Genomic DNA, 25486 nt, shown 5'->3' with positions numbered 1-25486 from the left:
ACTTTGCAAATTTTGGAGAGGAACTTCCAGCTGCTGTGACATCTGTGTTCAGTGCCGTGTCCTCATCTGAATTTTTTATTATTATTTTTTTAATTTAGCTGAACTCTATCCCATAACATGCCTGTGGAAGACAATAACTGTTTTTGGCAAGTCAGTTTATAAATTTGTGGCCCCCCAAGTGACCAGAAATCAGCCTGTCTTTCTGAGACTAATTCCGATCAGCGAGCCAGCCATCTTTTAACTAAACTTTAAACCTTTCACTGCGATCTTTGGAGAGTAGCCCAGCAAAACCTGACGTCTCCTCTATGGTAAGACTTTGTGTGGGATCCTTACCAAAAGTTGATAGATATAAATGACATAGAACGGTGTGCATGCAGGTGCATGTACATTTCCTAATATAAATCACACAGTGGGATCACTTTTTTCTATCCTAACACTCCATCAATCGCATTTCCACAACTGGACAATCTGTTAAATATTGATCTGAATGTTGTTCCTGTGGAGAATGTGAAATCTCAGATGGCAGCTGCACGAGCTGTTGGTAGAAAGAAAATTACTTCGTAAAAGATTCGATTCATGGAGTGTCTGTGTCCATCGACCAGGTGGTTAAACTAAGAAGTCAAAGGCATTGAACTGGCTGACTGTCTGAATTCTACCTAAATTATCTTCTGAGTTAATTTTTTTTACTCTTCTGTGAATAAAAAGTGGAATGTTTTTTTTAGACTAATACTAATTTGTAAGTAATTCGGGAATAATCTTTTATCTTATGATTTTAACAATTGCTTTAAACTAGAGATGACTTGGCTTGGGTACTTGAATCAGCTGGTTAGAGCAAGTATCGTCCACCAAGATTAACTAGACATGGTTAGGCTTAGGCATTCAGTTACAGGGAGGTTTAGCAGAATCTTGTGGACCATATTTAATTGCAACTGAGGGTCCGTTGGGATGATTTTAAGTCCACATTGAGAGTAAAATTGAAACACAGGCTATTCACTGTATATTCACTGTTTAGGAATTTAGGTCAGTAGCCAAGGTCGGAGTCAGTGCACACAGACATATAAATGGGTGTTCCATGCATCACATCACTCTTCTTTCACCAAAATATTCTGTGTGAGTGCAGCCTACTCCAATCAGAAATGACGATACAGTTGTGATAGAAAATTATATTTAAAAAAAATTAACAGTACAATGCAACAATTTTGCAAATAAAACGGGAAATTAATGCTGCTGAAAATTGATAATTGATCAATTTAGCACAGAATAACAAATATTTTGATTTGAATTAATTATTTTAACATGACATCTGCACATTATAAAATCTGTCTGCCTCAAAGCCAAATAAATGAAATGTTTTTGCAGATCAAAGTGAAATAACTTTTATTGATTACACAGGTATTCTTGGTGTGTGTTATGTGTGTGTATTATGTAACTTCCAAACATTTACATTGAATATCTATAAAACAATAACCACCACCGTCTACCAAAAAGATCAAGCAAATTCATATCAGGAACTATGTGGTGTATTAGATATTTACAGTCACTATTTGAGATACACATGATAATTAATCCTTCCATTAATGAGGCTGTGATGAACCCACATGAAGATATAAGTGGGAAAAGACATGCACAAACTCCCACCTCCTTCCTGGCGTTATTCTTGATGTTTGACAAACCCTTACCTCTCACAGTTTGGGAATGTGTTAATGCACCAGCAAAGTGGTTTAATAATTTGTTAAAAATGAGAGACAGATGTGAACTGGTAAGGTTTTATTTGATCTTTATCCTTTAAAAGCAATAATTAGTGTCTTACAAGCACAAAGGGTGGCCCAACACTGCTGGTCTGAGTGAAATTGAATCTGAGGAGATTAAAATCTGGCTTCAGTTCAAGGCGAAACCATCTGTGTTGCAAAGTTTTCCCAATTTCCAAAATGTGGGCATGCAGGGGTCAGGTTTTTTTGTTCTGTTTTTTTTTTAATCTCAACAATGGTATGTGCCATATGTGTCTTTGAAGCCTTGTTGTGTGTGCACACAGCTGCTTTACATGTAGCCTCTCCGTGTGTTTTCCTAATGTCATTTATAGTAACTCATAAGATTTGAGATCAGTGATGTTTACTGATCACTATACCAGTCTTTTCAAGTGGGACAGATACATTTTTGTCGTTTTAATATGGGGTTCTTCATTTGATGGATGAAATTCAGGTAGATTACAAAAATAATAACAAAAACAAAATAAGACAAAAAAAGTGTTATTTTTAAAAAGGAGCCCATTCAGTGCAAATTAATGTTAAGTCAGTAACTTCTATATTCTGTCTTACTGTTCTAATTTTATTTTTATTTTTAATATTATTTTGTGGTCTGAATAGCCTGTATTTAAAAAAAGAATAATAATAATAATAATTTTATTTAGGTACTTTATTCTACTTTTTACAGGTTCCACTGGCTATGGTGACTGTCAAAATTAACCTAAAAAAAATTGACTCTTTTGGTTGTTCATCTGATTCTCCAAAACTTTGGTCCACAAGGAAGTAGAGCCAAGAGCCAAGCAATTCTGTAGATCCATTTAGTGCCCACAAAGTTTGGACCTGAATTCATCTTCCAGCATTAGCAAGTTGAGTGCACGTTGTCACAAGCAGTCATCAGAGTCAGCAGTTTATAAACTATGTTATATGAACTAAGTTATATGTTCTATGACCTGGTTACATCACAAAGTCACAGAGACTTGTGATGTTGACGATGAAGTCAGAAATCCCTCTTTTTCCTAACTAGACAACCTGTGAAGAAGATGCCAGAAATAAAACTAGTCTTAATTGGACACTGCCCTTACTTGGGTCCCAAGCAATAAACCAACTTTAATTGGAGTAAATCAGGTTAAACGTTGTGTAAGAAAAAAAAAACATAGACATACAAAGATTTCTTTATAAATTAGCACCATGTTGTGAAAAATTAAGATTTGCTACAGTCATATTTCCCCTTTTTATCTTTAGTGATACTTTACTTTTCATTTATGAAAAACAAGATAAGAAAGAAAACTGACACTTAAACAGTCCTGAATTTAAATTTATTAGCAATTTCTGGCTTTGATTTAGGGGTTTATTGAAATGCTGCATAAATCATGTAATAATTACAGCCCCTTTTAAACATATCCTATGGTTTTCAGATGCTCAAAATTGATCAGAAAATTGATGAAAAATGGAAATTTAATGAAAATCCTTTGCAGTAAATGACTGTCTGATGTCTCGGATTCATCATCAAATACTGTTTTTCCTCCCTTGAGATGCTCCGCCAGGCCTTTATGCCAGTTTCCTTTAGTTGCTTCTTGTTTATTGATCTTTCTGCCTTCAATTTTAACTGTTTTAATTTTAACTTCATTAACTGAAAAGCATGCTATATTGAGTGAAAGCTGACTTGGCCATTGAAGACTATCCCATTTCTTTGCCTTGACAAACTCTTGGATTGCTTTCCCAGTATACTTTGGATCGTTATCCATTTGCACTGTGGAGCACTATCTGATCAGTTTTGTACCATGATTGCACTGGCACCCATTCATGCTCATGCTGTAACATTGCTTACACCATATTCGAAAAATTTCTGTGGTATGCTTCTGATGAGATGTCCCTTTTCATCTCAAAACATTTGTGTTTTTTCCCCCTGAGAACTGGGCAAGCAAAGCTTTTTTTTAAATATATTTTGAGGCAAAATCAGCAATCATTTTAAGCAGCTTTAATCAGACATGACTGGTGTTTCAGTACACACACAGTTTAAATGAAATATTAAAAAGATGGCTGCCAAGTGGTGTCATTTTATTCAATTTTATTAAAAAACATCAGCTCACAGCAACAGTCACAAGCTTTATATTATATAAGGTGACGACTGCAAATATTAAAGAAAGAATCAGGAGGACCAACCTTCTGCCTCACTGGCCGGGGGTGATGAGAGGGAGATGACAGAATTGAGAAAAGGAGTTTGTCACTTTTCCAGCATGAACACACAGCAGAATCAGCACCTGCTTACAGTTAGACTTAATGTGTTGTCTGGATATAGGTTATATTGTATGACCCAATTGGAACGCTAAATGCCAAAAAATTACATCCAGAAGCAAAAGTACACTGGACAGGCTGGGGGATTGCCAGTTTCCTAAATTGGACATCATAGACAGATAAAACAGATGAAAGTTATTTAAGGAAATTTTTCACAAAAGGCCAAACACTGGCTTTTTAAGCATAAGAGGGCTATAATGACAGCGCCTACCATAAGAGCACTTCACTGGAGGGTCTGTTTTACATTTATCTGTCTATTCTCTGCATAATATGACCTTTCCCATCCCCCAAAGCACTGCAGCACTGGTCCCGCCTCCAGTACAAACCTCCCAGTATGTCTTCATTATCAACAGCAAGGTATTGCTCCTTAAGAACAGATAAAAGAAGAAACAGAGGAGGGCAGGATAAAAAGACGTTTTGGAAAAAAAAGGCAAACTTTTACAGACAGAGCGAAAAAGAGGAAGGCGGACAAGACAGCTAAAGGGGGGGAAGTTAAACAAGGCAAAAAAAAAATAAGGATTCTTAAAAAAAAAGACGAAATCAGAGGTGAAGTGTGGGAAAAGAGAGGGAGGAGAGAAAAGGAGAGTGGTGACTTGCTTAAAAGTAGCAGAGAAATAAAGACGTGAAGCAAGACAGGGAAAAGGGGGGGGGGAAAGAGGAGCGCAGAGAAACGAGAAACAAGAAAGAACGAGAAACTGAGTGTGACATACTATCAGACAGCTGGCCTGGCAAACACAGGTAAGACAAATAGTTTCTTCCTGTCTTGTTTTGTTTGAAATGTTCCATGAAATCGTTTGAGCGCCGGAAAGACACGGTAACGAAAGTATAACACAGACATCTGAGGCTCAGAGACCTGGATCACTGATGTATGAGAAATTTCAAAATGCTTTTTATGATCGTTTTTCCTCAATCCTGTTTTAAGTCACAAACAAGATTTCGGCCGTAGTCATCCTTTATGAGCTTGTTAAAAAATCCTTCAAATGTTGTCTCCCATGTGCCAATTGTTTTAGCAGGATTTCCCCAGCTGTGGCCTGTAAAATACAACGGGCACAACACAGTTACATAGCTGAAATCAAAATCTTAAACCAATAATGAGAAACAAATTAGTCATTGTTCAAGCTCAGTTGTCAATGTGTTTGATTTATTTTGTCATGTGACTTAGAGTTTCGGACCACTAATGCTAAATTATTACGAAAATACTGACGCTGATCAAGTCGTCACTGGTAACTGAGGACCGAATTACATCTTCACACGTGTTCATAGTAAGATCTGTAGCGAAGTATAACTGAAACAACAAGAGCAGTTTTCCCGATTGTTTTCCGGTAGAGCGCCAGTGTTCTCAGGGCTCCATCTATCGACTATACCGTATTGTTCCATTATTGGCAGCTGTCAGGTATCATCGTTCCGAGACATTCACTGAAATGAATAATAAGAAAAATAAATAATAATCAATGCTTCTTGTATTTACATTAAAAGTCTTCTTGAAATGTCAGTAGAACCTCCAAAGGAACAGCACATCAGCAGATTGCTGACTGAATATGTAAAACTGCACAGGGGTCTGAGTCTGAGCTGCTGGGATAGCGTAAAGGATCAATTTCTCCAGTTCATTTCCCCTTTTAAATACATTACATTAATAGCCCTATAGAATATGTATGCATAACAGTTCACATGTATAATGAAATATACAGTCTTTTCATTGTATGTATATAAATATTTTTATTATTATTATTATTTATTATATTATGTTTGATTATATGTTAAAAAATTAAATATTATTATTACAAAATATTAAACCGAATTTTTGCAACCTGCAGAGTGTACTAATATTTTAAGAACACATTCTGAAACTGATGATCGTCCTCAGAACATTAAAAGAGTGAATATAAATATGTGTGTCTCAGCGCTTGCATATGTTTTTAACATAATTTCTCCTATCTTTATTTCTATGGTTGTTAAATAGAGAAAAAAAAACACATTATAATTTATTATTTGAGTTAATCATATTAGAAATATTAATTAAGAAATGGCACCTAATAATTAAGATAAGATCAGATAAGATAGAACTTTATTAATCCCTCGGGTGGGTTCCTCTGGGAAATTCGATTTCCAAAAAAGCACAGCACCGACAGAAGTTACAGAGTTATACACACACACATATATATAAATACAGAGACAATATAAATAAAATATACGAAGGGGATAAATAGAATAAATAGGAATAAAAATAAAAATACAAGTGAATTGCACATTTCAAGTATTGAGTCTATTGCACCGTTGACTATTTACAAAAGTATTGCACAAAAGGTATTGCACAGTGAGGTGAAGAGGCACTACAGCTTAGTTGTTAAAAAACTATAAACAATCAATGCAAGTTAAAGCCAGTGCCATCTGGGATCCTGTGTGACAGTACATGATGTTTATTGTGATGGACCGACGTATTGCATGCTTTGTTTCTTTTACTTAAAATAAACACTTTGTAAGAGTTTCAGTTTTGTTTTGGATACAAAGTATTGACTAGTGATTGTTAAGCACTCGCTAGCAACAGTGGACGCTGTCTGGTGCGACATTCCCAATATAGTGAATATTCATACACTTCACAACAGGCAAAGATATCACTTATAGAAACAAAGATGAATTGAAAATATTAAGAAAAAGCTTCTTTTTTTTTCTCTCTCTCATTTTGTGTTGTCCATGTATAATCCCAGGAGAATAGGATTATTTCAAGGTTAGGGATTAAAGATCTCATGCAAAGTCAGTGTTGAAAAACAAATGTTGCCTTTCAATAGGAGAAGATTTCCTAACACAATTACAAGGAATAAAATTTATACTTTGTCTTTATTTAAATGTTTCTATACTATGATCAAATAAAACTGAGAAGAGCGTAATCGCTTATTTGTCTCTGTCATGTCTAGGAACTCTTTTGCAGTTTTGCACAAGTTGGCAGGTTGTTATAAATGTATGACAAATCAAACACACTTTATTTGTGGATCTGCTACCAGAAAGTGCTGTAATCTACCACTTAATATAGTCCTCAATAAATACATTTTTCCTTCCTATTTTAGTGGCGGTCGCTAAAGACAGACTTTTCTTTAAGCTTAGTCTTACTTAAAAAACAGGAGCAACAGTCATTCAGTAATGTTGAGTACATTCTTGTGCTGCCACACATTTGAATAATTAGCCATCTTCAAACAGGTTTATAGCTGCTGATTAGTTTTAATAAGCACACAGAAGCAGTCGTCAGAATTTTCTCATAGACGCTTTCGCTGGATATGGTTTTCTGGTTGGTCTGCTTCCTCTTACTGTGTCTTTACATACCTTGACCTAATAGAGCAGCAGGAGATGGAAAAAAAATACTACCTGTGTCTGTTTTCTGGTTTCTTAGATATCTTCCTGACAATTAAGACAGTATTATTAGCTGGCAATAATGTTGGAAATATTTATTTTCAGTCGGTGTGCTGCAGAACATGAAAACATGTATAAAATGTGCGATGTAACAGCACATCAGTTCAATCTTTACCATCAGGTAACGAGTTTATATTAAAATTTTTAAGTTTTCTGTTTCAAATTTGTGACTTTCTCTCTCTCTCTCTCTCTCTCTCTCTCTCTCTCTCTCTCTCTCGCTCCATAACTATGTCTTCAAGCATGCTGTAACAGAACAGAAATCAAGACATGTTAGGTCTTAATTTAGCAGTCGTGCAGTTACTGTCAATATGCTATGGTGGGAATGTAATAAAGTTGGTATTTACTTTGTAAAATGAAACTCCTGTTGCTTTTTAAACTCACGGGTATGTGATATGTGAAGCGTGAAATATCAGCAGTTTGTAGTACAGTGGCTTGGCTACAGTGCTTTAATATGCTGGATTTCATGATGGGAAAAAAAAAATAGGATCTTATTATAAAAATCCTTGAAGGTCTGATATATTGTAGTATTTTCATTTTAAGATATTTAAATTCTAAAGGAAGATCAGAAAATGTTGTTCACTTTTCCAAACACTTTGCCATTTAGAATAATTTACATCTACCTGTGGAACAACTAACAGATAAAAGGCACGCAGTGCAAAGTAGCCCCAGATGGTAGATGATAGATGAGACACAGACATTAAAACTACTGTCTGGCTGATTTATCCTCCTGAAGTCATACCCCAAATCTGCCAGAAGCCTCTCGTCTTCTCTTTTAAAGCTGCCTCACACACACTGATGAGAGAGATAAAACGCTCTCAGTTCCCAGATTTCTGGGTCCGAACACAAACAAAAGGTTGAGCCACACTAGTATTATTCAGCAGCTGACCTTTGAACTTTGGCCTTTTTAAGAGTTGTTTCTTGGAACAGGAGAGCCTGAACTTTGTTATGAGGTCTGCTGGGGATTTTTCTTTTACTCTTGTTCTTTTCTATGTTTTATAGAAGTGATATCTAGAAACAAAACTTTTCAGGTATTACAATGTCCACGTGTGGGGGACAGGTAATCAAAATACTGTAACTGTAAAACCTATAAAACTGTGGATTTAAATGAATTTTATTCACTTTTTAAAAAGTAAAGGATTTTGCAGCATTTAGTGATTTTCATTTACATTCAGCTTTTGAAGTTTACAGTAATTTCAGATACAGTCCTTATGATTTTATCTAATCCATATTTGATTATTTGCAGCATTAGTCATGCTGCAAAAATGAAGTAGCTTACTTTTGAATACTCTTTGCATCACATCTTTGAAAATCGAAATAAACTGAACTTCACATTTGGTGCCCCACCTTTATGTGTTGTCAGTATTTGATTCTGATGAAAGGCTGTCAGATTTTAGTACTAACAAATATAACCTTTTCATTTTCAACTGGAAAATCAGCAGAAATGTGAAACGGCATTTAATAGTTCCCCACAGACTTCCCCAGAGGTGTGTCTCACCGAAAACCTCAGGAGCATTCTTATGGACACATTCATTAATACTCCATGTCATTGCTGTTTAAATGGTTTTTTTTTTAAATTATTATTATTGAGTTATTAGAACATTTCTGTGTAATCAGATTTTCATCAGCATGTTTCCAGCTGTATCAGACAACATTGTTCGGCTTTAATGAGCCCACTGTGCTTGTAAAAATGGGAACGCTGTGGAGGTTTGATGCACATATTTTAGTGAACGTGAGAATTTGAAACAGACTGAACATACGAACCGGCAGTGTGAAAGTGAAGAATGCTGCAGGAAAGGGCTGGAAAGTTTCTCTGAGCATTTGATTCGTTGATTTGATGAAAAACTGGTTTGATGTTGGAATCAATAATTAAAGGTATACTTTCCACCCTTCATAAAGGCACAAAACGCATTCCTCTTTTCATGGTTATAGTTGATGAGCATTAAAAATATTCCACTTAAAAGGATATTTGTTCTCATTATCCCTTCACACTTGAAAATATTATTATGACCTCTGCATAGTCTGTGCCCGCAGTAACAAAAACACACAGATGATTGACCTATTTGACTGCCTACAGAAGCTCTAAAAATAAATAAATAAAAAACATGGAAGCTTGCACTTCTTTTTTTTCCCCTAATTTTTTTTTAAAACATTGGACAACATAACTTTTTCTTCTGAGTAAACGTTAACAAGAGCAGTGACAAAAAAGGTTTTTGGTACAAAAACAAAGAGGAAGTCTATTTCTAATATAAGTTTATCTCAAGGTAACACTATAAAATAAACTTGGTGATGTGCTTCCTAAAGTAAGGGTAATATACAAAAAATAAACAAAAAATAAAAATGACATATGTTATATACTGTGGCATTTGTTTGCAACCTAATAGTTGATGACAGATAATCCAAAGACAAATATTTTATATTCCAGTAACGTTCAGATTTTGAAACCTGAAAAACATATTTAGAAGCTGGAGCTCCTAGAAAATGTAAAAATAGAAAAGAAAAACAAAACAAAATAGTAAAACAGTTGCAGTTCAGGGCAACTTAGACAAGCGCAGAAACCATTTTAATCTAAAATTATCTCTCTTTTGGATTCTGGCACTTGGACAGTCAGAGCAAATCCATCTGGTAAAAAATCAAACTCAAGGATAAGGATTATGAAAAGTATGAGAAACACGTCACAGAACACACACACAAAACGCTGCTGGCCTTAAAGAGTTGTTTTTGAAGGCACTGACCTTCCTTTATCCCTAAAACATGATAAACGTTTGTCTGTGTTTAAGACTGAGGCTAAAAGTTTGATTTTTATTGGCACATTGAAAGGACATTTTTTAGGGTTATTTGAAGCTAATATTTCATTTTAAAACTGAATGGGTGAACTTTCTCTCTACGTGTTGTAATGGATAAGAAAAATATTGGGTGGATTTTCTTTTCTCTTTAAAGCAAAAGAAAACATTCAAATGATTTTGTCCATTTAGCCGTTGATGGTATTGACACTTGTTTAATTAAAAAATACAAATAAATGGATATTTGTTTTCTGAAAAAGTCAGCTTTATTTCTTTGAATAGGAAAAAAAACAAACTCTGTTTATGCTTCCCTGCTGTTTGGTTCCTTTTGTTTGAAAAAAAAAAAGTTATTTAAAAAAAAAAGAAAAAGGAAAAAGGCACAAAGGGCTGTGTGCGAAAAACAGAGCCAACAGCCTCTGCAACAGAGCAGATCAATTTAAAAGGGAACCCCGTGAGTTTATTGCTGACTTCCATGGTGATGGAAATTACTGAAAATTATTTCAAAATGAGAACCAGGCCACTGGGACACTGTGCTGTTATTCTTCCCTCAGCTTCACCACAATTTCCTAACCATGTGTCTTCAAAAAATATGAGTGAGTGAGTCTGTGTGGGTGTGAGTGTGTGTGTTTGAACAGACAACTCTCAGAGAAGGATCCTTGAACTGATTTCACCAAAACATCTGACCTTCACCTCATGAGGTGAAGGTCAGATGTTTTGGTGTGGGCAGAAAAAAACATCTCACCATCTTTGATGTGAGAACTGTTCGTGAGCTGATGGTCTGGTTAAATTAAGTTGATTTTCACTGTTTTTTTTACAGGCAAAAGTGCCACCACATGCGGATCTTATAGAGAATATTATCACTAATAGATCCAACTTCTTACAATTCAGATTCTACGTGGTTACATTTCATTTTCTTTCATTTGTAACGACGATTATTACACCTGCATGAAATAACCAGTTATTTAAGGGCACATTAGCTGAACAAGATACCACCTGGTTTGCCTACTTTCTTTATATCCATCCATCCATCTATTATTTTCTGCTTATCCAATTCAGGCTCCCACGGGGGAGATTCAGCTGTGGTAGGGCGAAAACGTTCTTTATGTCACGCATTACATGTGTACCTAGTGCAGCTGAACCACAGAAAATGTGATTATCAGAGGAGAACAGAAAGAAGAACACATTTATTTTCCTCTAAAAAACACATAGTTACTGTAGTGTTATAATGACATAATTTGAGCTCGTTATCCAAAACCTCAAATTATTGGATTAGCTTGGAGAGTCCAGTTTTATTCAAAGTGTAGCTGAACCTTGCCTTATTTTTATCCTCATATTTTCTTTATCTCAATTAACTTAATGCACAGTTTTTCTAGTTTTAGATTCCCTTTTTTCTTTGGCTATTTATAATAATATGTTGGTATTATTGTAAAAGAAACCTCTTCTTTTGTGTATTTGAGAGAACATGAAGGGTGTACGACTGATAAGATAAGCCATTCCTGTGTGCCTCTCTTAGTGTGCATTTTTTTCTACGCAGCTAAGCCTTTCAGTCTTAACATGCACTTACAAACACACGTCTAATCGTGTAGAGGGAACGTGATGGCAGAAGAAATGTGTTTCTTGCCAAGGTGCATAATCTTGTGTTCAAGGGTCACCTTAGGGGTACGTAAATTACATAATTTGCTCAGTATGTGACACAGCAGCGAGGTCAAGAGGGTTTTTCTGAGCAACTATAATGCTGTAATTTCTCCAACTATGACACAAAAAAGAAAAAAAACTTACTCCAGGTATGAATGTGTGCATCTCATGGTGTGTGAATTTGGGATCTTTTTTTGAAAAATGTTCATCATGAAGTGGTATTGGTGCATATGTGGTCAAAAGATGAACCAAAATCTTTGCTTTTTTAATTATAAAAGACCATCTAAGGCAGAAAATTGAGTTTAGGCATCAGCAAAAAACAAAAACTTTTTTTTCTAGCCACATTAAGGTATGACAGTAATATAACAGTAATTGTTAGTTGACTGATGTGCAAGTCAAAAGTGAACTGACATAGTTAGGACTACTTTACTGTAATATAATCAGTCAAATACCATTGAAACGTTAGTTATATGTTACTCTACCTTAAGCTACAAATCATCTGGGATGATGTAACATTTCTAGCAACAGAATACTGTGCTGATATGATTCTTTCTTCGTCCTGCACACAAGGCATCAATTATGAGGTGCACGTGTGTTTAAGAGGCAAAAGGAGAGCGAAAACAGTGGGCATCAGCCTGTTGAGGTGGGGGTAATCTTTGTAGATCTCTGAGTAAGCAAATTAGTTTATGGCTAGGTAGGAAACCCTGGATTCTCTGAGTGTCTAGTATGACAGTTTTGACAGCTATGACATCTGTGTCTTTTAACACAGATGTTATGTCCCTGAAATAGACATGTGCCACAAAATTTGAAGATAAATAGAAGTGTGCAAAGCCAAATGGAAAACCATCTCACAGCTGAATGAAAACTCACTCAAACACAGGTCCGTTTAGGAGGTGGGAAGTAACAAAGTACAAATATTCATTACTGTGTTTAGGTAGAATTTTCAGGTATCTGTAGTTTACTCCATGTACATGTCTTCACAAGATTTGAACCTAAGTGGAGGAACCAATAACAGAAGCTAACAGCTACAAAAGAGGAAGAGGAAAATGAAGCAGTATTTTTTTAAAGGTTTTTTTTGTTTTATAAATGGCAGGAAATTTCAAATGCAGCAGCTCATTTCAGCTCAACAAATATGAGCAAACACACAGACTGTTTCTGTGTTGTTTGGACTGTAATCCTTCTGGTAGTGAGATAACATCATTCAGAGAGGACAAAAAAATGAGAGGACTGCTCAGTAACATTTGATGGTCGGAATTAAATGACATCAAGAGCAATGCATATCAAATCAAATTTAAGGTGATTTACTTACTGAATTCCACCTTCATAACAGCTTTGTAGTGCCTAAAGGTGGGAAATCAGTCATCATGTAATGCCTGCTTATAATTTGATAAATTCAGTTGTATTAAAATCCACCAGGAAACATGGGAGTAGCAGCAGGACATGTCAGCTGCTCAAAGTGTGTATACAAAGAAAATCTACTGGCGCTTTCAATAGGAATTATTCTTATTTATTCATGAGTTTATCTAAATTCTTTTCCCAATGCTCAAGAGCAACATCTTATCCTAGAGTACCCCCCACCTGCCAAATATCAATTTAATGCATGACTCTGATTATTTTTCTGTTTAGAAATAGAGCCAAAGGTTAAAATGTAGAGAAAAGCAAATAGAGCAGCTTTTCTCTGCTGTTCTACAAAACAGATGTTCAAGCTGAGAAATTTCTTTAAAATTAGAATTTAGGTTGTAAAGCTGCCATTCCCGTGCACCAGTTGACTGGTTGACCCAGAACTCTCAAAAATAATAATAATTATTTTTTATATGTTTTTATTAAAAACATCTTAGGAATAGAATCCACAATCTAAACTACATAAACAGCAGTAATAAAGATTTGGCATTCTGCAACATGATATTGCAACATGAAAGGTACATTTTAAAGGAGCTTTCCATTCAGCACCACATGACAAATATATCAGATGACCAGAATTATAGGCCATTAATTTGTTTGTTTATCTGTTCATTCATTAATTCATTCACTGATTTGTATTTATGCATTTTTCAAGAAAATTTTTTTTCGTGTCCTATGGATATATCATAATTGCCTTTTTTAAATTGGTGGAGCTTGTCATAAGAGAGAGTTAGACTGTGTTTAGGTGAACTACTTTCACAAAGCTCTCTTAAAGATAATTTTAGTTGATTTGTGGTGTTTCCACTGCATGCTGAATTTGGCTGTAAACATACCTCCTTTTTTTTTTCTATTTTTAATACACATGACTTTTGAATGACTTATTTCAGGAGTTCTCTCTAGAGGTGTTTCATCAAGTAATCCTTGTAGTTCATGGAGTTGAAAATGTTGATGTATTCTGTTGGTATATTTATGGAATTCGAGGCTTTTTGTCTTGACTTGGATCATGAATAATCATTGGATTATTACGTAGCTTTCACCTCACATTTAACCTTACAAGATCAGGGGTGTAACTTTTAGCTTTTCTATTTTCTAACTCTTCAGATGTTGAGCAAGAGAGTGAGTGAAAGAGAAATACAACATTAGACATGGATTTTCTCTGCATGTATTATTGTAGGGCCTGCCTTACAATATAAGCTCCTTGGGGCAATTGTTGTTTTGATTTGGCATGTGTATAAATAAAATTGAATTTAGTTTAATTGGATGAGCTGAGTCGGGAAAAGAAAAAAAATCTCTTTCCACATAAATGATCACCTTTGCAATAAACAATTATTTGATGATTTGATGATAACAAAATATATAAACAAAATGTCTTAAGAAGTCATTAGACCTACTTCATACTGAAATATGCTCCTAAAGTTTTATGAAATTTGTATCACCCTTGTAGCCTACAAATCACCTTTTAGGATTTTTTTCTAAGAACAAAATACTGCCGTGAGAGAAAAAAGACTTTGCACTTCATATTTTGCCTGCACATCTGTACATATTTTTTGTTGATTGTTTACCTTCCCTCTGCATTTACTGTCATCATTTCACCTCTTTAAATCATTCCGCTTTGAAATGTCTCAATGCACTATAATGTGGTTTCCAAAACCTCATGAGAAGCAGCATCCATGATCCTCAGCTGACGTGCTAAAGTCTATCCAGATGCAGGAAAGGAGCCATATTAAGGTGGTTTTAGGTGCTTTTTGACTTAGTGTATGTGTTTGGCATTCCTTTTATGTTTGCCCTGCTTTCAAAGGAAATGCTTAGCTCTTAACACTGTACTCAATTTAAAATTAATTTCTATCAGATCTGTGGGAGAAGGTGCTAAAATGTGTTTTTATTATATCACAGTGATTATGGTCACCTTTGAATTCACGCCAAGTCCACTTGGCATGAGTTGCGAACGACTCAGATCTTCTTTGTCAAAAATTCTTGTGTATATCTTATTGTTTTAGTTGATTTAGTTGTTTGTTTATTCCACATATTTTGGCTAGTTACAAAATGAGTATTCAGGAATTTGAGTTGCAAGGGTCGTGATTTTCAACCCTTACTCCTTTGAGAGATTAAATCATTTTGCAGCTGCTGTTTGGGCAGGGAATGCAAGAAAAGGATTAGGATGAACATTAGCAGACCTCCTCTTGATAATGAATGCAAGTCACTTTACTGTAAGACCTCTTAAAGCATAACTTAATATATACTGATGGTAAATTTAGTGCCATCAATGTCTAATAGAAATCCACATTTGTGGGTAAAAGCATGGATTATCTGGATTGAAGCAAAGGGAAGTGATTTCACCTATTTTATTTGAGCTTAATAATGTTTCCAAAAATGTCACCACACTGTAAAATATTAATAAGTGACAATTTTTTATATTTTTTTTGTGTTTTAAAAACATGTCTAACAAGTCGTGAATTTGACGCCAGCAGCATTTAATTGCAATTAAAAGTGGAGAAGTTGTGCAATGCAGAGAACATCTGGTGGAACATCTGCCAACTAATCTGGCAAATCAGTAACATGAGTATTAAACATGGGTATTAAAAGAGCATCTCAGAGAGTGTTTCAGAAGTAAAGATGGGGTGCGGTTTGCCACTCTGTGAAAGACTGTGTGGTCAAATAGTTCAATAATGTAAGAATAACATTTCTCAGCATAAAATTGCCAAGAATTTAGGGGCCCTCACGAAGCACAGCATTAAAAACAGACACCATTCTGTAGTGAAAACCATTGTCAGTGAACACATTTTGTCACCACATCCACATATGTCAGTTAAACCTTTACCATGCAAAAAAAAAAAGTTATAAGCTGGGCCTGGACTATTTTAAGCTGGACTGACGCAAGGTGGAAAACCATCCTGTGATAGTTAATTACAATCAATTTTGTAATTATATTTGGAAATTGTATTGGAAATAGGAAACATGCCCCAACTTGTTTAATTTATATTAAATAATAATAAAAATGATGATGCTTTTCAAAACAGGTTTTTAAATCAGGTTAACCACCATGTGATGGAGAATTAAATTGAAATAAACTACTAGCAGTCAGTACAAAAACAACCTGATATTAAAGGCAAGTCCCCTATAAAAAAAAAAACTGCTATAAAACTGTGTTTTTAAAACTATTTTTGGTTTGGTCTCTGAACATATGGGATTTATACAGCCTAGGCTATTTAAGTCAAGGCAGAATCAGCTGGAAGAGTTCTTGAGTCTGTGATGAATAAAACTATTAGCTGAGCTTAGCGTTTCAGCTTCTACAAAAGTTTATTTTTCACTGGTTGGCTCAGCTTTGATACTACAGGAGGGTGTGGTTTTGAGGATGCTGGATACAATAATACTATCCAGAGTCTTGAACAATATTTCAAGCATATGTTATAGGAGCCATGTCTTTTAAAGCACAGAGGTGAACTTCAGTGGTGAGGGTATGGAAATTTCTTGTTCAAGGAAGGAGTAACTGGGATGGTGCACAGAATTTGGTTGGTGTTTTCCATTTATGATATGGATTTCATTTGCAGAAAAAAATAGAAAGGCAATCTCAAATTAAGAATAACATGCATAAAATAAAAATTCATGAGACTGTTTAGGATTTTGGATTTTTTGAGGATAGATTTCACAATTTAGATTTGTTTTGGTTGTGTGACACTGATATGATTAGATATAATAATAATAATAATAATAATAATAATAATAATAATAACAATAATAATAATAATAATAATAATAATAATAATAATAACAATAATAATAATAATAACAATAATAATAATAATAATAACAATAATAATAATAATAATAATAATAATAATAATAATAATAATAATAATAATGTCATATTGCACCACTGGTCATTCTTACATTTCTAGTCATCCTAAATTAAAAGCCAGAAAAAGGTGTAACATACAACTATGATGTACAAAAACTTTAAAAATAAGTATGAACAAAACAACAAAATTCAGTCTAGGTTTATTTTATGTATACTTTTAAAGCACTGTGTAAAAGTACTGTTAACATTCATAATTTCCTTGTTTCTTCCTTTTTCCTCATCAAATATTTGCATGCAAGTTATTTTTACAGCCTTTCCCTGAAAACAAAATAGACACTGCTCACACCAAACCTTTAGAAATGAACAAACTGTGATATTTAAGTCCAGATAATGATCACAATGAAAAGTAAAAGGAAAACATAGAGCCCGACTAAACCTTCTCACTGACCTCAAAGTAGTAATCCTTCCCAACAGTTCAAATTACACTCCCCACCAGAGCTGTTGCTTTCTGTGCAGAGTGTATCTATGATGTTATTTATATTAATTAGTATTTGATCAGTATGAAAAATACAGCAAAACCTTTTGTACAGACAGAAAAACATTGTTTTGGAACGTAAAATGTGTATTTGTTGCTAATCTGAAACACACTGAAATACAATAACAGAGTAAAAACCTCCGACTCAGCTGAAGCCTTTCTGTGTGGAGCCTTTTTTTTTTTTTTGCTGAGCCTGTGTAGCTTTCCCTAAGGTTATCTGGTTACTTCCCATAGTCCAAAGACATGCTTCTGAAGCTAACTGCTGATTCGAAATTCACTTGTCTAGTGTTGGACAGACAGCTTGACCAAAAATTCAGTTGTTGCTGGAATAGCTGAAATCCCCCCGATCCTAAATAAGAAAATTGATTACTGGTTCTCTGTAGATTATCCTGACTGCACTCAGCTGAAATGTCAAAAGTGACCAGGTGGAGTGCAACTCAGTGCTCAGTAACAACAGGATGGAGAAAATACTAAAAGCAGTCACCAAAACTGAAGCACAGTCTACCCGAGAGTCAAAGAGACTATTCACTTTTTTACGCACGTTTTAAGCTTTAATAAAATTTAGATGGATAACTTATTTTTTTAAAAATACCACTGAAGCATTGTCACAATTGTTTATTTTCTTAAAAATGGAAGGAGAAAAAAACCCATTGACTGTGCTTGAAATATTTGCATTTCATTGTAGGAGCTTATACGGATTGCCTTGTGTTTCAAAGAACAGCATCATTTTTGAGCTACTTTCATTTCATTTTTCTTTGCTGTCTGTTTTTACTTTGTGTGCAGACAAACTGATAAAGCAGAGAATAAAGTAAACAGATTTATCACAGTAAAACATGTATTAAATATAATATCTTAAATATAAATATCTTTCATTAACAGATATGATGAGAAAGCTTATTTGAAGTTAAAACACTTCTCATCAGGCCAATTTACTGTTTTTCTAGTGATGTTTTTAAAATGTAGTTATTGTTTTCAAATTACAGATAAACAGATGTGCTGTTTATCTTTTTTTTTTTCTTTTTTTTTTTTGCCTGTCCGGATTTGGCCCTTTTGCCATTAGAATTATTGTCTGAAGGCGAAGAAAGATGCATGTAATGATCTGCTAGAGGGTGTGGTGGGCCACAGCCCCGTCCTCCAGGGCATGAAGCAGGTATGGGGGAGAGAATGGGGGTGAGAGAAGACTCCAAACCTCCCTCTGCCCGCTCATATGTAGTGTTGATGCATGTGTGTTCTAAGGTGCATTTAAAACCCAGGAGGGCATGGAGCTACCTGCCAGAGAGCAGCAGGTAAGCGCATAGCCCCTCCTGATAGCCCTCAGTGTCTTCATGTATTTAAAATTGAGAGGTGGGCAACGATGCCAGGGGTGAGGTTGTACACCCTGATGGTCTTTTGGATACCGTGTAGCGTGCCCACCCCCAAGATCCTATATGTATGTGTTATGAGAGTGTGAGTAATGTGAATGTCTAAGTTGTGGGATAAAATTGAGGCACAGGCAGCCAGAACGGGACAGAGGGGGGGGGGATGCCTCCTCTGCACCCTGGTGACACATCTTTACCCCAAGGCCCTGCATGTGTGGGTGATTGTGGTGGAGCGGGAAGAGGGATACTCTGCAACCCGCCAGGGAAAGGGGGGGGGCAGGCCCCATTGGACTGGGGCCTAGTTTGGCAGCGCCACCTTGCCCCGCAGAGCCCAGGACAGTCCACCCGACCCCACCACAGATAAAACTGCACCCACCTCGTCATCCACTCATCTTCCAGACTACACAAGAAAATAGACGCCCAGGCTGAGATCTTACTCCACCTCTCCTATATCGCCCCCTCCTGCAGAGTGAGTTCCTGATGTGCTGTTTATCTAACAGACATCCATTACTCGTTTTTGTTTTCACAGAAAGATGCACATCTCACTGCTGCTAAGTTGCTTTCTTCTGGCTGCGACAGACTACTTCCTCGGCTGTGCCCACATGATCCCAGATGAGAGACTCTCCACCAGCAGAGTTTCTGCATCTAATGCTTTGTCTCAAAATCTAGAAATAGACTCACCCCCTGTGGTTATTGTAGGTAAGTTTGAAAGGATCATCATGTATCATCTATGCTGATGACACTTTTCTTTTCTAACACATTTTCTAATAATTGCAATTCTTAATTTTCTCTTCCAGAGTTACCAAAATCTGCAAAGAAGAGCAAGAAACCAAAGAAACAGAAAAAGGTTGTTTCAAAAAATTATTATTATTATTATTATTATTATTATTATTATTATTATTATTATTAATAATAATAATAATAATAATAATAATAATAATAATAATAATAATAATACCATGGTATTGATATAATACTGGGTTCCATTACCTTTTATCATATAGCGTCATTATATTATAGTTTTTCATTTAATATACTAGTTTTTAAAGTGAAGTAATGAAAATGAAAACTGTCTACCCTACACAAGTGAACTTGCTGTGGAAACTATGTTTAATTATGTAATTTAGTTGATCAAATCAATTTTGAATACAGTTAAAACAACCAAATTAAAATTAAAGAATTCATTAATTAAAAGAAAGATTTATAACAACATATTACATATGAAACGTTTTATAATATACCATGATTTGATTACTATCATTAACTGAACAAGCTGGACTGAATGTTGCAACCAGTGATCAGTGTGTCAGTGATCAAACCATACAACCAATCAAGGCATGTCAGTATTTAGAGTGACCTTTTAAATTGATCATATGAAAGAACAGTGAGAACTGCCCGCATCCAGAGAATCAAAGGTGGACAAGAGCAAGGGAACTCTTATCACACCCTCTTGCTCGTGGAAAAGGAGAAAGGAAAAAACTTACTGGCAAAGATGCTTTTCCTCTCATGCATTCTTCTGTGCACTCAAGGGGCAGAAATGTACCCTGTGTGGTTTTCTGTTGGCAGTCAGGATGCCGTTCTTTTCTCTTGCCTCAGGTCCTTGTGCCTGGCTTTTATAAACACACTTAATAAATGCCACAATTCTCAGTCAAAACACTCAGTAACATAACATCATTAATAGTGCTTGTTGTTGTTTTTTTTTGTAATAGAATAGAATAGAATGCCTTTTATTGTCACTATGCACATGTGCAATGAGACTCAGAGCAACTCCTACTCTGTGCAGGCATATAGAAAAAAGGGGGTAAGCTGCACAGTTCAGCAACTCCATAAACATATTGTTTCTAATTTTTTACAGCAACCTGTTTTAAAAATATGATTTTCTATGTTATAACTTCTTCTTCTTCTCTCTCTCTCCTTTTCTTTCAGAACAAATATGGTGTGAAGAAGCGGCCTCCTCCTCCTGCCAACTGTATTTCCCTGTGGGGAAGCTGTAAATCTCAAGGCACCGTGTGCTGTGATTATTGTGCTTTCTGCCAGTGTCGACTGTTCAGAACTGTTTGTTACTGCCGAATGGGTAACCCTCGCTGCTGAATAGCCACCGGCAGCCTAACCCAGTTCCAGGCTAAGAGAACAAATGTTTATGCTCCAGCAAACCACTTGCAATGAACACCATGAGAGGTTAATCACTCCTCCCCCTTGGTTTATAATTTTCCCTAAAATTCACTGCATGAAAGCACTTTATCACAGAGGATTGCACCACCGGGAACTTTCCTAAACTCTTACAGGGTGTGATGCTTACAGCACTGCTAGGAAACTCTCAAATAAAAGTTATAAAGCAAGTTTTTATTGTACTTTGAGCTTTCAGCATGCATAAAAACAATTTACATTCTCCATAAATAATCAATTTATTTTTCACATGAATGCAACAGTATACTTAAAAATGGTTGTATTTTTTACTAAGCTTTCTACGGATTAAATGTTTGTAATGTTAAAGCAATTATTTGGAAAAAAAAAGTATTGTTTCTGTTCTATTTAGCGCACAGTCTACAAAATCATGCCTGTTTTCTAAAATGAAGGTGTATGAATTTGCATTTACAAGTAAATTAATAAAAAAGTGACTAAATCCTAAATCTGATTTATTTGAGTTCATGTCTTTGGTGTCAAGGCTCGGCTGTGTGGCAGGCAGGAGGAGGACCCAAACGCAAAACTCACAGACACGGGGATGAACTCAAAATCACAGCTTTAATGCTGGAATGGCAGAACATAGGAAATACAAAACTAAACCCGGAAAAGTAAACTAACATACGCAGAGAGACACAGGGAGATCCACACAACATGAGGGACGACGTCACACTGAACAGAGGGAGACGCAGACAGAAATACACAGAGGGTTAACGAGGGAAGTGGGAACACACGGGGAACACAGGTGACACTGATAATCATAACGAGACAGGGCGGGGTGAACTGAACACTGACGGGAGAGGTGAAACAGGAAGTACAGGAGGAGAGAGAGCACGAGTAGAACACCAACGTAACAGGCAGGGGAGACATGGAATAAACACGAAAGGGGACGAGGGCTCATAAATACATAGAGGGCACACAGGGGGAAGAGAGAGCACGGGGAGAACTTAGACATAATGGGCAGGGGAAGCATTGAATAAAATACAAACATACAAGGAAACTAAGAACACTGGGCCAACATGGCCCAGGACCATGACAGTACCCCCCCCTCAAGGGCTGGCTCCAGACAGCCCAAACACAGAAAAACAAAACCAAACAGAAAACAACCCAGGGCGGGCGGCGGGGGCCCAGGACGGAGGGCCCGGAACAGAAAACAAAAGAAGAGCACAGCAAACACCGGAGCCCAAGAAAATAACCCAAACACAGAGCAGTTCAGGGGGCCGACCGTGCGGAAGGCAACGGCGGCGACGTGGAAACAGTTCAGGAGGCCGACCGTGCGGAAGGCAACGGCGGCGACGTGGAAACAGTTCAGGAGGCCGGCCGTGCGGAAGGCAACGGCGGCGACGTGGAAACAGTTCAGGAGGCCGGCCGTGCGCAAGGCAACGGCGGCGACGTGGAAACAGTTCAGGAGGCCGGCCGTGCGGAAGGCAACGGCGGCGACGTGGAAACAGTTCAGGAGGCCGGCCGTGCGCAAGGCAACGGCGGCAGTGAAGGAGACGGAGCAGTTCAGGGGGCCGACCGCGCGGGAGGCGGCGGCGACGATGACAGCGCTGGTCCGGGGGCCGACCGTGCGGAAGGCGACGGCGGCCACCCAGGAGAAGAGGGTCCGGGGGCCGGCCGTGCGGAAGGCGACGGCGGCCACTCAGGCGAAGGCGGTCCGGGGGCCGGCCGTGCGGAAGGCGACGGCGGCCACTCAGGCGATGACGGTGCAGTTCAGGGGGCCGGCCGCGCGGAAGGCAGCGGCGGGGGCTCTCCAGTGTCAGGCGTACTGGCCGAGGCCCGGTGGGCACAGGACCAGTCGAGACGGGACCAGTCAAGGCGGGACCAGGCGAAGCACAGGCTGAGGCTGCAGCAGACGAAGGCTCTGAGGCCGGGCCAGACGAGGACGAAGACTCAGAGGCCGGGCCAGACGAGGACGAAGACTCAGAGGCCGGGCCAGACGAGGACGAAGACTCAGAGGCCGGGCCAGGCGGAGCTGCAGAGGCTGAGGCCGGACCAGGCGGAGCTGCAGAGGCTGAGGCTGGCGATGACGAAGACTCGGATGCGGCTGGACCAGGCGACGACGAGGCGGTCGCGGATGCGGCTGGACCAGGCGACGACGAGGCGGTCGCGGATGCGGCTGGACCAGGCGACGACGAGGCGGTCGCGGATGCGGCTGGACCAGGCGACGACGAGGCGGTCGCGGATGCGGCTGGACCAGGCGACGACGAGGCGGTCGCGGATGCGGCTGGACCAGGCGACGACGAGGCGGTTGCAGATGGCGGCTGGACAGGCTCCTCGGGCCCTCCAGCCGATGCGGCGTGAGGCTGAACGGGCCCCTCGGACCCTCCAGCGGAGACAGGAGGCTGAACGGGCCCCTCGGACCCTCCAGCGGAGACAGGAGGCTGAACGGGCCCCTCGGACCCTCCAGCGGAGGCCAAAACAACGCCAACAGGCATGAAGTCCTTCGGCCGACATGAGGACAACTGGCGCTGCACTGAGCACTGACTCTGCCCAGGCAATGCGAACATGGTGCAGTTCTTAGGGGGCTGCTTAAACTTCAGGGGTCCAGAATCAGCTGGTGACTGAGACCTAGCCTCTGGGGAAGCCCTGGAGTGGCAAACTGTGCCAACGGCGGCTAAACCATGGAAAGTACCCTGAGTAGAAATCCAGTTACCTCTCTGCATGGAGTGAATGAGCAAAACTGGCGACACAGGAGACTGAGCGGAAAGTGGCTGCTGGGCAGCTAACTGAGTTACTGGAGACACGGGTGAGAGCGGGAGCTGAGCTGCTGGAGACACGGGTGAAGTAGATAACTGCACGGGGGACTGAACTGAGGGCGTCTGCACTGGCACAGGGGACTGAACTGATGTCTGTTGTAACGGAGGTGGTGAGAGTGGAGTAGGTGGTGGAGTTAATGACTTCACAGGGGAATGAACTAGAGGTAGTGACGGTTGTGGTGCTGGTGGTTGAGTGGGTGACTGTGCTAAAGGAGACTGCACTGGGGACACTGGAGACTGCACTGGGGACACTGGAGACTGCACTGGGGACACTGGAGACCGCACTGGGGACACTGGAGACCGCACTGGGGACACTGGAGACTGCAGTGATGGTTGTAGTGGAGGTGTAACGGGTGAAGGAGTGGCTGAAGCGGCTGTGGGTCGGACGGCTAGTGGCTCAGCTACAGGGTATGGTAACGGCAGGGCTATGGGTTGAATGACTGACTGAGTAGCAGCCTGAGTGGCTGGGTGTAGTGACGGTTGTGGTGGAAGAGAAACAGGTGGTAGTGTGGATGATGGAGCTAAGGGCGACTGAGTGGCAGACCGAACTGATGACTGAAGCGATGGTATTGGTGAAAATGGAGCTTGTGGTGGAGTTAATGGCTGAGCTAGCGGGGACACAGGAGACTGAACTGAGGGTGGCTGCGAGGGAGCTAACTGAACTGAGGGTGGCTGCGAGGGAGCTAACGGAGCTGTGAAGGGCTGCGAGGGAGCTAACGGAGCTGTGAAGGGCTGCGAGGGAGCTAACGGAGCTGTGAAGGGCTGCGAGGGAGCTAACGGAGCTGTGAAGGGCTGCGAGGGAGCTAACGGAGCTGTGAAGGGCTGCGAGGGAGCTAACGGAGCTGTGAAGGGCTGCGAGGGAGCTAACGGAGCTGTGAAGGGCTGCGAGGGGGCTGACTGAGCTGTGAAGGGCTGCGAGGGGGCTGACTGAGCTGTGAAGGGCTGCGAGGGGGCTGACTGAGCTGTGAAGGGCTGCGAGGGGGCTGACTGAGCTGTGAAGGGCTGCGAGGGAACTGACCGAGCTGGAAGTAGCAGCGAGGGAGCCGACGGAGCTTCTGGTAGCACAGCAGGTGAATTAGAAGGCCGAATGTCCGGCTGTGGGGTGGCGCGTCGGCGGCGTGAATGCAGTTTCTTTTTTGATGATGGCTCTGACGGGCCGAGCGGCTCCACATCCGGCCCTTCAGGCAGGTGGGTAGTAGCAGCTGGGGGATGAAGGTGGAGTTCGTTGCGGATTAAATCCTGTTCGAGTGGGTGGAGCGCACTGAGTAGCCAGGGAAGACCAGAGATTAAACGCTGTAGTTTGGTTTCCACAGCACGGCGAAATTCCTTTCCCTCATGTTCGAGCCACAGATGCAGGAGTCTTTCCACGGAGTAGATAATGTCCAGACGCAGTTCTTCAGGTGGGTTGAGTGCTGCTGGGTCCATATCTGGTGACGTCGTACTGTCAAGGCTCGGCTGTGTGGCAGGCAGGAGGAGGACCCAAACGCAAAACTCACAGACACGGGGATGAACTCAAAATCACAGCTTTAATGCTGGAATGGCAGAACATAGGAAATACAAAACTAAACTGGGAAAAGTAAACTAACATACGCAGAGAGACAC

General features: G+C 39.1%; 1 protein-coding gene across 1 annotated transcript; it reads left to right on the top strand.

The window, feature by feature from the left end:
• Positions 1 to 4385: 4385 nt before the first annotated feature.
• asip1 (agouti signaling protein 1) lies at positions 4386 to 21574 on the top strand. The gene is made up of 4 exons (XM_004548839.3): positions 4386 to 4775; positions 19474 to 19643; positions 19742 to 19791; positions 20871 to 21574. Exons 2-4 carry the CDS (start codon positions 19478 to 19480, stop codon positions 21033 to 21035), a joined length of 381 nt encoding a protein of 126 aa, XP_004548896.1. The 5' UTR covers positions 4386 to 4775; positions 19474 to 19477; the 3' UTR covers positions 21036 to 21574.
• Positions 21575 to 25486: the final 3912 nt, after the last annotated feature.

Source organism: Maylandia zebra, linkage group LG5 (assembly GCF_041146795.1).
Source record: "Maylandia zebra isolate NMK-2024a linkage group LG5, Mzebra_GT3a, whole genome shotgun sequence".
In the NCBI taxonomy this organism is placed as follows: domain Eukaryota; kingdom Metazoa; phylum Chordata; class Actinopteri; order Cichliformes; family Cichlidae; genus Maylandia; species Maylandia zebra.
Note: the sequence above shows the minus strand (reverse complement) of the source record. Positions and strands in the feature narration are given on the sequence as shown.